Source organism: Corythoichthys intestinalis, chromosome 5 (assembly GCF_030265065.1).
Source record: "Corythoichthys intestinalis isolate RoL2023-P3 chromosome 5, ASM3026506v1, whole genome shotgun sequence".
Classification (NCBI taxonomy): Eukaryota; Metazoa; Chordata; class Actinopteri; order Syngnathiformes; family Syngnathidae; genus Corythoichthys; species Corythoichthys intestinalis.
The window spans coordinates 20028791-20043119 of record NC_080399.1 but is presented as its reverse complement, the minus strand read 5'-3'; the positions used below and the strand labels follow the sequence as shown (position 1 = coordinate 20043119).

At 38.1% G+C, this 14329-nt stretch overlaps 1 protein-coding gene across 1 annotated transcript in view; it reads right to left on the bottom strand.

Annotated features, from left to right (window-relative positions):
- Window positions 1–14329, bottom strand: part of nell2a (neural EGFL like 2a) — a 248309-nt gene that overhangs the window by 42590 nt on the left and 191390 nt on the right. The window contains exon 16 of the mRNA XM_057837033.1: window positions 624–764. Coding sequence (XP_057693016.1) covers window positions 624–764 — 141 coding nt within the window. The remainder of the gene's footprint in view (window positions 1–623; window positions 765–14329) is intronic.

The window sequence follows — 14329 nt, the reverse complement described above, 5'->3', positions numbered from 1 at the left end:
AAACTAGTATGAATTAAGTGATATGAACTATTTAATGTTGAGTCAGGACAATTTTTGCATTTACAGTGTACTAACCTAATCATCTGAATCAACGAATTAACTCAAAATCTCTGTGAAAGATTCCTGAGGCTTAAAAACTCCCAGCCTGGTTCATTACTCAAAACCGCAACCATGGGCAAGACTGCCGACCTGACCGCTGTCCAGAAGGCCATCACCGACACCCTCAAGCAAGAGGCTAAGATCTTAACCTCTTGCTTAAAATTTTAAATTCATTATAATGAATTTAAAATATATGAAAGTCTAATGTTTATCAGTACATTACAGAAAATAATGAACTTTATCACAATATGCTAATTGTTTGAGAAAGACTAGTATATTGCAGAGGGCTATTTTGACAAAATCATGTCAAAGACACTTATCAGGACAACTGGAAACATTTTTTTTGTTTTAAAACGCAATCAAAGTGGTCAAACAGATTCCAAAAAGGAAACTTCCCGAAGGCCGTCGGTATGCATCTGATCTCATTCTAGCACTTGAATCGCAATGAGAGGCCATCAATAGCTCACGCGCTCACACATTTCTTGCGCATGTGATATTGTCTTTGCTCAATCGGGCCTACTCACCGACGCACGACTCTCCGTTGGCAGAAAACAAGCCGTTGTCATGGTAGCCATCGCGGCACTCGCAGTGGTACCAGCCGGGCAAGTTGACACAAGTGGATTTGCTATCGCACTCCATAAAGCCGTCCGCACACTCGTCGATATCTGAGGAGGAAGGACATGACGAGAACAGTTCAAGAGACAAACAAAATGTATTCCTTACACTGAGCGGCTTGTTGATTGGCATTCTGCAAATCTCTGGCATTGGGTGCAACATAATTTGATGGAAAAACGTGTCTTGCATTTGAGTCAATTTTATTCTATTGATTACAGCACAGCTCCACTGTCGCACTGAAGGACGTGCGTATCCATCCTTTCGAGATGGGAACTAATGAATGGAAAACTGCGAGATGCCAAAAATGATAGGAAACAAAATGTTTCAACAAAAGTACAGTGGAATACAGTTAAAGTAAAAATAAAATGTATTAAAACAACATGTGTAATGACCAAACACTCAGCTCGGTGAGTGTATCAATAAGCGATATGCGGGCTCAGAAGTACTCAAGGTATGAATGTGAAGTCTCTACTATATGTCATGAAGTCATGACAATGACAAAAATAAAAATCTGGTAAGACCAAGATGTGTCGAGAGAAGAAGTACAAAAAAAAAGAACTATAAGAGGACAGTCGCCAAATGAAAGAAAGTGGAAGAGTGAAAGAGTTTTTCTCCAAGCGAAGCTTTGTACAAATATCAGTCCTGTCTGGCAGCTTTACAGAGAAACACAATAGAGTATTTGCCAGTGTCAAAATCATTTCTCGAAGAAATAAGACTAGAAGAACCCCAAAAATCGTGATAATAATAATAAAATTGCGAGTGTTCTTAGGCAGGTTCGTATCGAAGTACCCCCGATAAGTATCGTAAAAATTGGGTTGCAGAAGGAATGGCCCGATTTTAGCCAAATTTGACACACTCATAGGGAGCAACATCAATAGAATTTCTCAGTACAGTGGTACCTTGAAATACGAATGCAACGACAAACGATCCTTTCGACATCCGACGTACAATTTGACAACTCGACATATGACGACCTGCTCGAAATACCACGATTTATGAGAGCGTAGAAATTTCATTGTTTTCTCGCAAGACGGCAGCACGGCTGATTTTCTTGTGAGAGAAATCAACGTGGGTCCCGAGAAGGTTAGTGCAGGTGCATGGTGAAAAAAAGGAAAAAGGTGTTGCTTCCCATTGAAGGAAATGATAGAAAATATGAGCGTGGTGTACATGTCAGTGAACTGGCTCGGCAATACGGCCGAAATATGTCTACGATCTCGACGGTCCTCAAGCAGATTGAAGCCATCAAAATGGTCAAAGCATCCAAGGGGGCGACTTTTCTCTCTAAACGTCGTAGCGCTATTTCGGAGGAGATGCAACACCTTTTCTTGATATGGATTAGGGATAAAAAGACCTCCACCTGCAGTCTCCTCAGACCTCCGTTTGCCAGTCTTTGTAAGTTATGCTAGTAGCTGAGCAAGGACTGAGGCGTCAGGTGTAACGTCTGAGGCAGTGTGTCAAAATAAGCTTAATATGCTTTATTGTAGTGCTGCAACGCTTAATCGATTAACTCGAATAACTCGATTAGGAAAAACGCTTCGAATAAAATTTTGCTGCTTCGTTAAATTAGAGTGCTGTTGTAATGCTTTGTTTTTCTTAAGTGTTTGCATTTTGTTTTATTGATTTGGGTGGATACACTACCCTCTAGTGGCAACATTGAATATGACAACTCATAATGACTGGATCCAACTCCTCCTTGTTAAGACCAACATAAGGTTGTAGGTTTTTATTTTTGCTAATATATTTGTTTATGTATTCGTAATTTAATTTAGAGGTATATCTAAAAAAAAAAAAAAAAAAAAAAAAAAAAAAAAAAAAAACCCAGCATTTTATAGCATTTAAGCTAGTGGATATTTGCTATGCAAGTTAGCCAAATGTTCTTTTGTTGTACTTCAATCCCCATTCATTATTTTTTTAAGCTCAATTATGTTATGTATTTTTTAATGCTCTTGGGAAATGAAAATTCTGCATAGTTTGAAAAAACACTCAGGAATTTTATTTTGTATTCGGATAAAATGCTCTTTTGAAAGTGCAATCTCAGCAAGCCTTTGTTTTACATATCGTAAAATTCTGCTACGCTTTAAATGTTCCTGATTTGATTATTCAAACTAACTGATAGATTAATCGATTACTTAAATAATCGATAGCTGCAGCTCTAATATACATGGTGTATTTTTTGCTTCTTTTTTTTTTTCCTTTGAAAATTCTTAACAGTGATACTAATTTAAAATTTGGTTAACCACAGAAAAATAAAATTAGATGAACAAAACTTTTCATCCATTCATCTTCCCACCCCCTCACTAGGGGGTGCTAAAGCCTATCCCAGCTAACTATGAGCAGTAGGTAACAGTGAATCAGTTGCCAGCATATCGCAGGGCGCGAGGAGACGAACAACCATTCACGCTAGGAGTGGGAACCTCTTGGTACCTCACGATACGATACGATTTGCGATGCAAAGCTCACAATAACAATGATCTGACGATATGGCGATACAACAATTATCGATACATTGGTCAGGAAATCATTCTAGGATATTCTACAAACAACTAATAAAAAGAAAAACAAGCTTCTGCTGTGAATTGGAATGGGTTTATCACTAGTAGACGTCCAATCCATTTCAAGTGGGAGGGATGGCAGTGATTGAACGAATGTCTATGGCTGACAGTGGCAGCCAACGCCTGGCAATGAGGTAATTTTGGACCATTTAAGGTCATTTACCTGTTGATTTTCAGTTACTTCCTGTTGATTTTGGGGTATTTTATGGGTCACTTCCTGTTAATTTTGAGTTACAGAACAGAAAGTGACCTGGGAATCACGCAAATGAATAGGCAGTGACTCAAACTCAACAGGAAATGACCTGTAAATGCCCTAAAATGAACAGCAAGTGACCTGTAAATGCCCTAAAAATCACAGAATGACTGTGAATGCTCTAGTTTCAAATGAACGAACGTTCCTATTCTATATGGACGATTTTGGTAGCAACTTGTTTTTATGTTTTTTAGACATTGACACCTTTTTAAAACGATATCTCGATTCTTGGCAGGAGCATATCGATAACCTTTTGGGATACAAATTATCACGATTTATCACCATTTCGATATATTGTCACACCCCTAATTCACGCACACACTCATACCTAGGGACAATTTAGAGAATCAAATCAGCCAGAAGATTGAAATTTGAGTAATTTTGTGACTTTTTGTAAACGATTTAAACTCGGTTCATCTAAATTTATGATTTTTCACTTCAAATTGGTTAAATATCTTACTTTAATATTTTGGGTGGCATTTTTTAAAAATTAGGAAAGCATGAAATGCATTTCAATTTTAGTAAGTCTTAAAAAAGTCTTAAAATGATTTGATAGGAAAAATATTTAGAAATATTTTGAGTCTAATTTCTCAAATATTGACACAAAAACGTGACTTTACCATTGTGTCATTTAAACCTACTGAATTTATCAAGCATTCGCTCAAGGGGTGTGACAAAATATCGAATTGGTGATATATTGTGATACTTTGCATCCTGCACTCGTGCCAAGAATCGAGATATCGTTTTAAAAAAGGTGTCCATGTTTAAAAAAAAATTAGGAACCAACAAGTTGTTACCAAAATCTTCCACCATAAAAGTGTCTCAGTTAACTCTATGGCTATCCATGACGCCGCTCGACTCCCAATCCATTAAGACTGGAAAGGGCGAAAGAATGTTCGTTCATTCAAAACCAGAGCATTCACAGTCACTCTTTTTTCAATTTTAGGGACATTTACAGATCACTTTCTATTCATTTTAAGGCCTTTACAGGTCACTTCTTGTTGTGTTTGAGTCACTGCCTAATAATTCTCGGGTCAATTCCTGTTCTGTAACTCAAACTCAACAGGAAGTGACCCATAAAATGTCCCAAAACCAGCAGGAAGTGACCCGTAAAATGCCACAAAATCAACAAGTGACTGAAAATCAACAGGTAATGACCTAAAATGTTCCAAAATTACCTCGTTGCCTGGCATTGGCTGCCACTGATGGCCATGAAAGTGGGAGGGGCCCGTTTGAAGTGGGAGGGGTTCACTTGCTGCCACCCTTGTAGTTCAAATCGATTGGACGTCTACTAGAGATAAACTTACAGCAGAAGGATGAAGCCAGCTTGTTTTTCTGTTTATTACCATATTTTTCGGACTATAAGTCGCAGTTTTTTTTCATAGTTTGGCTGGAGGTGCGACTTATACTCTAGAGCGACTTACGTGTGAAATTATTAACACATTATTATATAATTTCACGTTATTTTAGTGTTTTGGAGTGACACTGATGGTTTGGTAAACTTGTTAGCATGTTCTTTATACTATATTTATCTTAATAACTCTCAATAGCTATGTTATATTAACATACCAGCCACGTTCGCATTTTGTTGTTCATTCATCATGTAACATTATCATACTGTACACTTATTCAGCATGTTGTTCTCTATTGTATTTTTATTTCAAATTGCCTTTCAAGATGACATATCTGTTCTATGTGTTGGATTTTATCAGTAAATTTCCACCAAAAATGCGACTTATACTCCGGTGCGACTTGTATATGTTTTTTTCCTCTTCGTTGGGCATTTTATGGCTGGTGCGACTTATACTCATGTGCGACTTATAGTCCGAAAAATAGTGTATATGTTTTGTAGAATGATTTCCTGACCAATATATCGATAATTGTTGCATCGCCGTATCGGGAGGTTATCGTTATTGTGAGCTTTGTATCGCAAATCGTATTATATCGTATGGGATCAAGAGGTTTCCACCCCTAATTTGGTCATTATAGAGAGTTGAAAAAATATCTGCAAAATACAATAAAACTCATTCTTTGAATCTGATATTGAAGAAACCACACCCCTAAAGCGATATCAATAAAAATCAAGAAATCAATAAGAGCCAATGCTTGACTTTTGAATACCACAAAATAAACGCTTACAAAACCTTATAACATTCACCTCAACAAAGCTCCAGTAGAATGCAATGCAGCAGTGCCAGTTCTTAACAAGGTAAAAATAAACAGACAGATCAATGTGATGCTAGCCGACATTTAATTAAACCAAGGGCCAGACCCACGTGAGAAGAGAAGGTGGGGGGTTCGGGGGGAAGCAAAGCCGGCAGGCTCAGACATGTGCAGCGATTAAATCCGTCTGCATTGCTTTTTTTTTTTTTCTTCTTTTTTTTATAGTTAATAACTGTTCACCATGCTTGATGCCCCCTCTCATTATAATAATGGCACTGTGTGGCATGTGACCTTCCCTGCGTGGGGCTGCAGCAGCAATGCCCCCCCCCCCCCCCCCCCCCCGCCAGGGTCCCCCGCCGCCCAACCGCTAATGGCATTAAGATCTATTGGCTAATGAGCTTCCAGCCTTTTAATAGAATTTTTGCAGCAGATTAACTGTTGATCAAATGTGCCGCAGATTAAGGCTTTATCTATTTAAAAGTTACTCACATTTGTCTAAGAAAGCAGCAGGGACGGAGGGCGATAAAAAAATTGACATTAATAGAAATTCTGCTCATACCTCTTAAAAAAAAAAAAAGCCGCAGGTGCATTACCTCATCCTGAACTATTTTTAAATCATCGCAGTGTTTAAAAATATGCTAATTGTTTTATTTTCGGCCCGTCTCGGGGTTACGCCTGCTACAAAAGAATTGTCGTTTCTGCTTTGATCTATACTGAGCTCGCCAGTTACAATTAGTGCAAAACAACGTAGACTTGTTAAAGTGCGTGTTGTGTTTTTCGGGACCTCAGAGACACGACAAGAAGATGTTGGGCAGCTATGAGTGATGTGCGGTGACCAGGCCGTTGATTTACTATGCAACCGTCTAAATTAATTTGACATACTTTAAAAGTGAGACTTTTTTTTAACATTGTTTTTTTTTTTTTTTTTTAGAAACTCTGATATTATTTTATTAGGTTTGCAAGACATTTTGCAACGATAATACCCAGAATGTCCTCATTCAAGCTATTTTAGTTGGCCATTTTTGCTTGCCGCCGCACAGATTCTCATTAAAATGTGCATGACTGTGTTGAATTTGAAAAATCAATCTTTGAATTGGAAATTATTTGCTCTGATCGATCGATGGAAAATTGGTGTGTCAGTGGGTAAGTGTTTAGATTCAAGGGAGAGACAAAACCTAGTGTAAATGACCTTCGTGTGAAAGATTGTGGCTCAAAGTAACTAAGGAATGCAAATAATGACTGGGTGCATTTAGACACACTCAGGTAGAAAGATTGTCGGTGCCAGGATCAGCGATCAGGCAGCATAGAATAGGATGTCAACATTCCCACACTTACATGTGATTCACAAAATTACTGGGTTCCACACCTCACTTTGCTGATTTGTGTACGCTTCACCCTGCCTAAACCCTCCCCTCCCCATTCTATCCTGTTATCAGGCCCCTCGCATTGTGTCCAAGGGTAAATATGGGAAAAAAAAAATAATAATAATTTTACCCACGCACACTGATAGACTGAACTTCCTATAGAAATATAGGCTTTAATTTACATTTCTTACAATATACATAGCAGAAAAATGAAATTCTGTTAATTCAACAAAATTCCCCCCCCCCCCCCCCCCTCACCTTTAAAGGGCAGCTGAAGACTTCAATTCATGAGTGTTTTACTCGGTTAAATTGTACTGAATGCATCATTTGCTGTCTCAAAACTCATATTACCAAAATTTTTTTGAATTGACTGCGTACTTTTTGAGTTACTGCCATAGCAACACCTTAGCAACGAGGGACACGCCTCGCTGCCGGCCGCTACTTGATGAAGTTTATTACCGAAGACCTCGCCAGCACTCTAATATGAAAATATAGCACCACGCAGTCCTCGCCATTTATTGCAAACATTATCTGGGTTTTACTCGAGAGATTCGTCATGCAATCTGGATGTGTAGCGATGAATTGCTCAACTGAAGGCTCGAAACTCTATGAGTGGCCCAAAAAACCTTCTTCCGCAAAGATCTTTTTGTGAGAGTCAAGCTTTTCTCATATATCTTTGTTTTCAACATTTCAGTGACGACAGCTTTGAAAGCCTAGGAGGATAAAATATTGGATCCTTGCTGCCAATTTGATACGTTTATTACTTGATCGCGACCTGTTTTTTTGTTGTTGTTGCTTGCCTGTCATAAGACAGCTGACAGGTTGTCTATTCATGTCAATTTGATACTGTAACGCAGACAAAGTCGCCTGCTTAGTCAGGTTGCAATTAGGGCTGTCAAACGAATAAAATTTTTAATCGAGTTAATTACAGCTTAAAAATTAATTAATCGTAATTAATCGCAATTCAAAACCATCTATAAAATATGCCATATTTTTCTGTAAATTATTGTTGGAATGGAAAGATAAGACGCAAGACGGATATATACATTCAACATACGTACATAAGTACTGTATTTGTTTATCATAACAATAAATCAACAAGATGGCATTAACATTATTAACATTCTGTTAAAGCAATCCATGGATAGAAAGACTTGTAGTTCTTAAAAGATAAATGTTAGTACAAGCTATAGACATTTTATATTAAATCCCCTCTTAATGTTTTTGTTTTAATAAAATTTGTAAAAAATTCAATCAAAAAATAAACTTGTAGCTCGCCATTGTTGATGTCAATAATTACACAAAACTCATGGTGCTTAAACCCATAAAATCAGTCGCACCCAAGCGCCAGCAGAGGGCGACAAAACACCAAAAAACACAAGTAACAAGTTTGAGCAGGGCATGTCCGTTAAATGCGTCAAATATTTTAACGTGATCAATTACAAAAATTCATTACCGCCCGTTAACGCAATAATTTTGACAGACTTAGTTGCAATTCTTTATTTTTGGAACTTGCAGGAACAACACGACTGCTCTCTGCCACAGCCGACGCCAACAAAACAACCCGCAACAATTGGGAAACGTCTCCCTCCGTCGCACCTCCCTCACTCCTGTAAGTCACGCGGTGCATTTAGGAACGCATGCAAATACACCCGATACATTATAAAACGATTCGTTACAATAAATTTATTACCAGAACTATATAACTTCTAGTCTGTTTTGGTTCAGAGAGAAATCACGATGTTAGATGCCCACCACTCTTCCTTTCTTGAAGTGTTGATCTGCGAACTGGCGTAATCACCAACGTCTGCTGTGCCGAGTAAATTGTCGTTATCTGACGCCTCAGGTTGAAACATGTCTGGATTGATTGGAGATAATATTTTCTGAGAGCCTTTGCCATTGTTAGCATCACTAAAAAGCGCTCCTGAATGGTTACTTTCCGTGGAAATGTCACTGATATCGTTGCTGCTTCTATGCTCACTGTGGATAGTCTTCTGTTGCGTTCAGGAATTTACGTCACACTTCCGGTTTTGGGAAAGACGTATGTTAGTAACGCGAATGATCCTCACTGTTACGCGTTAAAAATGACATGGTTGTTTTGAGGAATTTGTCCAAAGTTTCTATTCAAAAAATTACACCGAAATCCGAAAAGCTCTTCAGCTGCCCTTTAACTAATTGACTGCTGCTGGCAGTGTTGTGAATCTTAAAAAAAAAGTAATTAATTACTGTTACAAATTACTTCTCCCAAAAAGTAACTCAGTTACCTGAATGTAAGAGTACTTAGTTACTTGGCGAAGTAACTGGTGATAATTTTCATGTTTTTTTTTTTCTGGAAAAAAAAAAAAAAACAGGTCACACAATGCGAAGTTTAAAGGGTTTTTGGGACAATTGGCCCTAACCCAATTCTTCAATTCTTTACCCTAAACTTAACTGACACAGGGGTATTGCGGATATTGCGATAACTAGATAGTTTGCTATGTGTGGAAGTCATTTAATGTTGTGAATCAACCGTTAAAGTTGTTAAAATTGCTCCCGTTATTGCATTAGTTCCCTTTTGTCTAGTTTCGACATGTGTAAGTTTTAAAACAGTTTCATCATTTAAAGATAGATTTAAGTTTTGCCGATTTAGGAGCATTTTAGATAAAAAGTTACTTAGGTTTGCTAGGAAGGTTCTCTACAACAGAGCCTTCCTGAGAAGTCTTTAAGATGGCGGCTGTTTACTAACGGATCTAGTTCTTTATACATGTTGCCAATGCTGCCGTGTCTGTCATTTGCATCTAGTTCTGTATATATGTGATATTTACCGTAGCATTATGTGGGCGTAGTTTGTAGGCTATTGGCTACAGTCAGGTATTATTGGAGCCACCTAGCATAGTAGCACGGCGTCACACTCCCTTGCCTCCTCCTGCTCTGCTCTCTCGTCTCCGTGAGTCCGTCTTTCTCAGACTTTTCCCGGTTCAGTCAACCAACATCGTAACGCATAGTAACGCACACCTTTCCCTTCTGCGGTAATGGTAACGGCGTTGCCAAGATAAGAAAAGTAATTAATTAGATTACTCACTACTGAAGAAAATAACGCCGTTAGTAACGCTGTATATTCTAACGCCGTTATTAACAACACTGGCAGTTGGAGGCAATAGACATTTAATTCCATTTGAACTGGGAGAGTCTGGCAGCCAACAAGTTAACACAAGTGTATCTGCTTGCGTAAATAAAGTAAAAATTAAAAATAAAAGAATGGAGATTACAAAAACATGCAACACATTTTCCCTTAGTTCATGTTCTACTTTGTCAATTTCTGGTTCACCCTAACAAACCAACAAGGTGGTGATAAGAAAAAGAGGTCACGGCTGAGCGAAGAATGGAATGACAGCGGTGTAGATGGATGACGGCTTGCCAACGTCGTCTGTCTTGTAGTTATGGCGACTGTCAGCCTGGAAACAAGGGCTTCATTACGGCAGCTTCTCTAAGGACGAAGCCAAAGAATCAAGCGGCCGCTCGTTTTTCTTTGCTTCCCTTTTCCCGCATGTTGCAATTTTACCTCAGCTGTCTATCATTGTCGAGCTGAAGGTAAAAACATTGTCGTCACCTTTGCTGAACCCTCCAGTTTGCCCTGAAGAGAATGAAAAAAAAGGCAGCTTGTAGTTTTATTCCGCGCCGCCCGCTACTCTTTATCTTGCCCTCTCATCGTCACAAACGCCCCGCATCACTTTGTCCGCCTTATCCTTTCCTCGCAAAGTTAAAGATTTCGTTTCTTGTTCTCCGTGCTTTGACTGACAGATAGCGCTGCAGGTTGAGACACGGCTGCTCTGCAACATTCTGTGCAGAACTCATTACTGCTGCTACACACCAGCCCTTGCCTTCCTTTTCACCAGCCCAATTTCCATTTCAACAGAGGAACACCTGATAATCCAGGTAGACACCAGCAGGAATGAAGAGGATTCTGGATTTCTATGGAACTTTTCCCTGGCTGTGGCAGCTGATGATTAAGTATGTAATTTTCTGTTCTAAGGATTTTTAAAAAATGAAGTATTAATGTCCTGTTGGATGGTACTAAGCCAGAGTCAGCGATCTTCGTTCAAATATTTAATCAATCATCTTAAAACGCAGAGCAAATTGAGTTACACACATTGTCCCTGAAGTGGAAACAGAAACAGAGCAAATCTATATATGTAAGCACTTGAGTGGGTGAGTAAGGCCGGTGCGTTGGACTCCACTGTCAGTCCTCATACTGTACTGCATATTGAATTCCAACTGAATTCACAAATCAAAAGAGGAGACATACAGTGTATCACAAAAGTGAGTACACCCCTCACATTTCTGCAGATATTTAAGTATATGTATATGTATAATCTGAAAAAATATGACATAAATCATACAAAAAAAGTAATTCCATTCTAGACCACTAGGCAACACCATCTGAACATACAACATAGAAGCGCCCTCACATACAACCCATGTTATTACTGCTTGTTTTCTGCCGGAAATCGTTCAAAAAAGAACATGCCGAGTAAACACTGCTGCTCTGAAACTTGTAGAAACGACTCTAGACAATACAACATATGAAAGATGTTTTCTTCATACGTTTCCCGAAGCCAAAAATTCATAGGAAAAAAATGTGAACAATGGATTAACTTGTGTGGACGTCCAAAAGACCAGTTTAACACCAGCAAGGTGAAGCCATTCACCTTCATATGCAGTAAACATTTTGTTGGGGGCCATGGTCCTACAGATTACAATTGCCTGCCACAGCCTGCCCCGAAGAGGTAAGCCATTTTTATATTTTTACTTATTTTTTAGCCTGGCGTTTTGCTGTGCTGCTTCTGTCTGACAATGAATGACCAGAAAAAAATTAAAATGGTATCTTACTGCCACTTTGTTACCTTTTCTGTTGTAAAAAAAAAAAAAAAAACAACTTTAGTAAGGGGGAAGTTTAAATAAATTATAGAAGATTTGTTATTGATGAAAAAATTAAAAGTGTTCGTTAGCTGTAACTGAGTAGTATTTGCCATGGCTACAGAAAAATAGTAATATAAATTACCCGCAAGAACAGTCAAAGACGTAAGACGACCAGAGGAAATAAAATATAAGAAAGACAGGGCATATGGTGGTAAAGGCTAACTTGTTCAAACAGGAGAATGTCACTGCCAGTGGCCTAAGGCAATGCACACAAGAAAAAGGTGTTGATAAAAAGCTACCTCTGAATCAGGTCGACTCTTTTCCTTTTTCAGCCCTCGACACTCAAGCCAACTCTTTGATTGAATATTTGTATGTTCTTCCACATCTTTAACTGAATTTGGCACCAGGGACATCTTTTTTAGACAGAATTCGTAGGTTTAGCTCAGTAAACATCTCATCCGTAGACTATTTACATGCATCTAGCATGAGGGACAAACGGTAGCTTGACCCCCCCCCCCCCCCCCAGCAACAGTTGCTAACGTCATGAATATTAATAAGCAAAGGTGGTGTGTTACGTGCGGTACAGTATTGATTGAAGCAAACCGATTTCCACAGATTGAAAGAACACGTTTATAATTTGGTCAAGCCTTTAATATAAGGAGAAATTCCTCAAATTGATCAAAATTGGTAAAATATGACGAAAATCAATAGGGTAGCTATGTGGTGTGCATTTTTAATGGGGATAAGCAACCCACCTTGCGCAAATTTTCTCAGTGCTTTTCAAATGCGTACATCGGTCATGTTTAGGGCTGCAGCTAACGATTATTTTAGTAGTCAATTAATCTATCAACTAGTGAGTTTGAATAATCAAGTAATCAGATTAGGAACATTTAATGCGTTGCAGAATAAATTTTAGGAGATGTAAGACAAAGGCTTTCCAATATTGCACTTTCAAAAAAAGCATTGAGTGTGAATAGAAAATTAAATTCCCGAGGGTTTCTTCAAACTATGTAGAATTGCACTTTCATTTAAAAATATGTTAAAATACTTGAGCTTAGCTTGAAACGGTATAAATAATCTAAATGAGGATTTGAGTACAACAAAAGAACAATTGACTAACTTGCATGGTAAAGGTCCACTAGCTTAAATGCTATAAAATGCTGTTTTGTTTAAGTGTTTGTTTTTTCTTTTTTTTAAAAATACTCTTAGCAAATTGTTCAAACGCATACTCCCACAGAAAATGGCTAAATACACCTATAAACTAAGTTACGAATGCATTAAAAAAAAATATTATTAACTCAAAACAAAAACTTACCTTATGTTGGTCTTAATAGGGAGCAGCTGGATTCAGCCATGTTAAATGAGTAATGTCATATTCACTGTTACCACTAGAGGGCAGTGTATCCACCCAAATCAATAAAGCAAAATGCAAACACTTAAAAAAAAAAACAACAACAACAAACATTAGAACCCCACTCTAATTACCGTAAGCGAACACTGGAAGCAGCAAAATTTGATTCGAAGCTTTTTTCCAATTGAGTTACTCAAGTTAATCGATTAATCGCTGCAGCACTAGTCATGTTATCTAATTAAAAGATGACTTGTGTGTGGCCATAATGCTGTGGCCAAGGGAGTGGGACTGACCACACAGGTGGGTAGAGTGTGCGATAAAGGGAATCAGCAGGTCTAAGGAAACAATATTTATGACTCTGTGAGCTTTTCCAAGATTTACCAGTTTGCGTTGACGGAAAATGGAAGAAATGTGAAAACTGTGAAACTGTACATGCTATAAATAGTTTGTTTTTTTACAGGGCAGTTTTAACAGTGGATAGGAGAGAGCTTGAAACAGTACCCAACACCTACAGTATATTATGTAATTGTAGTCATACATTGTTTAATGCTGCCATTGTTACGCTGTCATTTTTATTTTTTGCTCTGTACTCTCTCGGAAACCTTGTCCTGTCTAACTGCTTATCACCAGAGAGCGAGTACATAAAACTCAACATTCTCCCAATCATAGGCGGAGTCTGACTTTTGTGGGAGGGAGGGCAAAACATGTTGATGACCCAGAAACGCAGTGTCAACAATGAAATTAAGTTACAGTATATATTTATTATTTTTATATGTTGTGTGTGTGTGTGTGTGGAGAGGGATGTATATAAATCTTGAAACTGTTCGTGTTCAATCCTCTTTTTGAACCTTTTGAAAGCTTAGGTTTAAAGACATTCTAAATATCCATCTAGCAAAGCAAAGGACCGCCTCTAAGGCGCTAGTCAAATGATCTGTTCGAAAATAGATTTCACCTGTTATGAAATACTTTGTAGGATTCTTGTTCATTTTATTCATTTTTGTTGTTTGTTTTATTATTTTACAACTTTTATAGA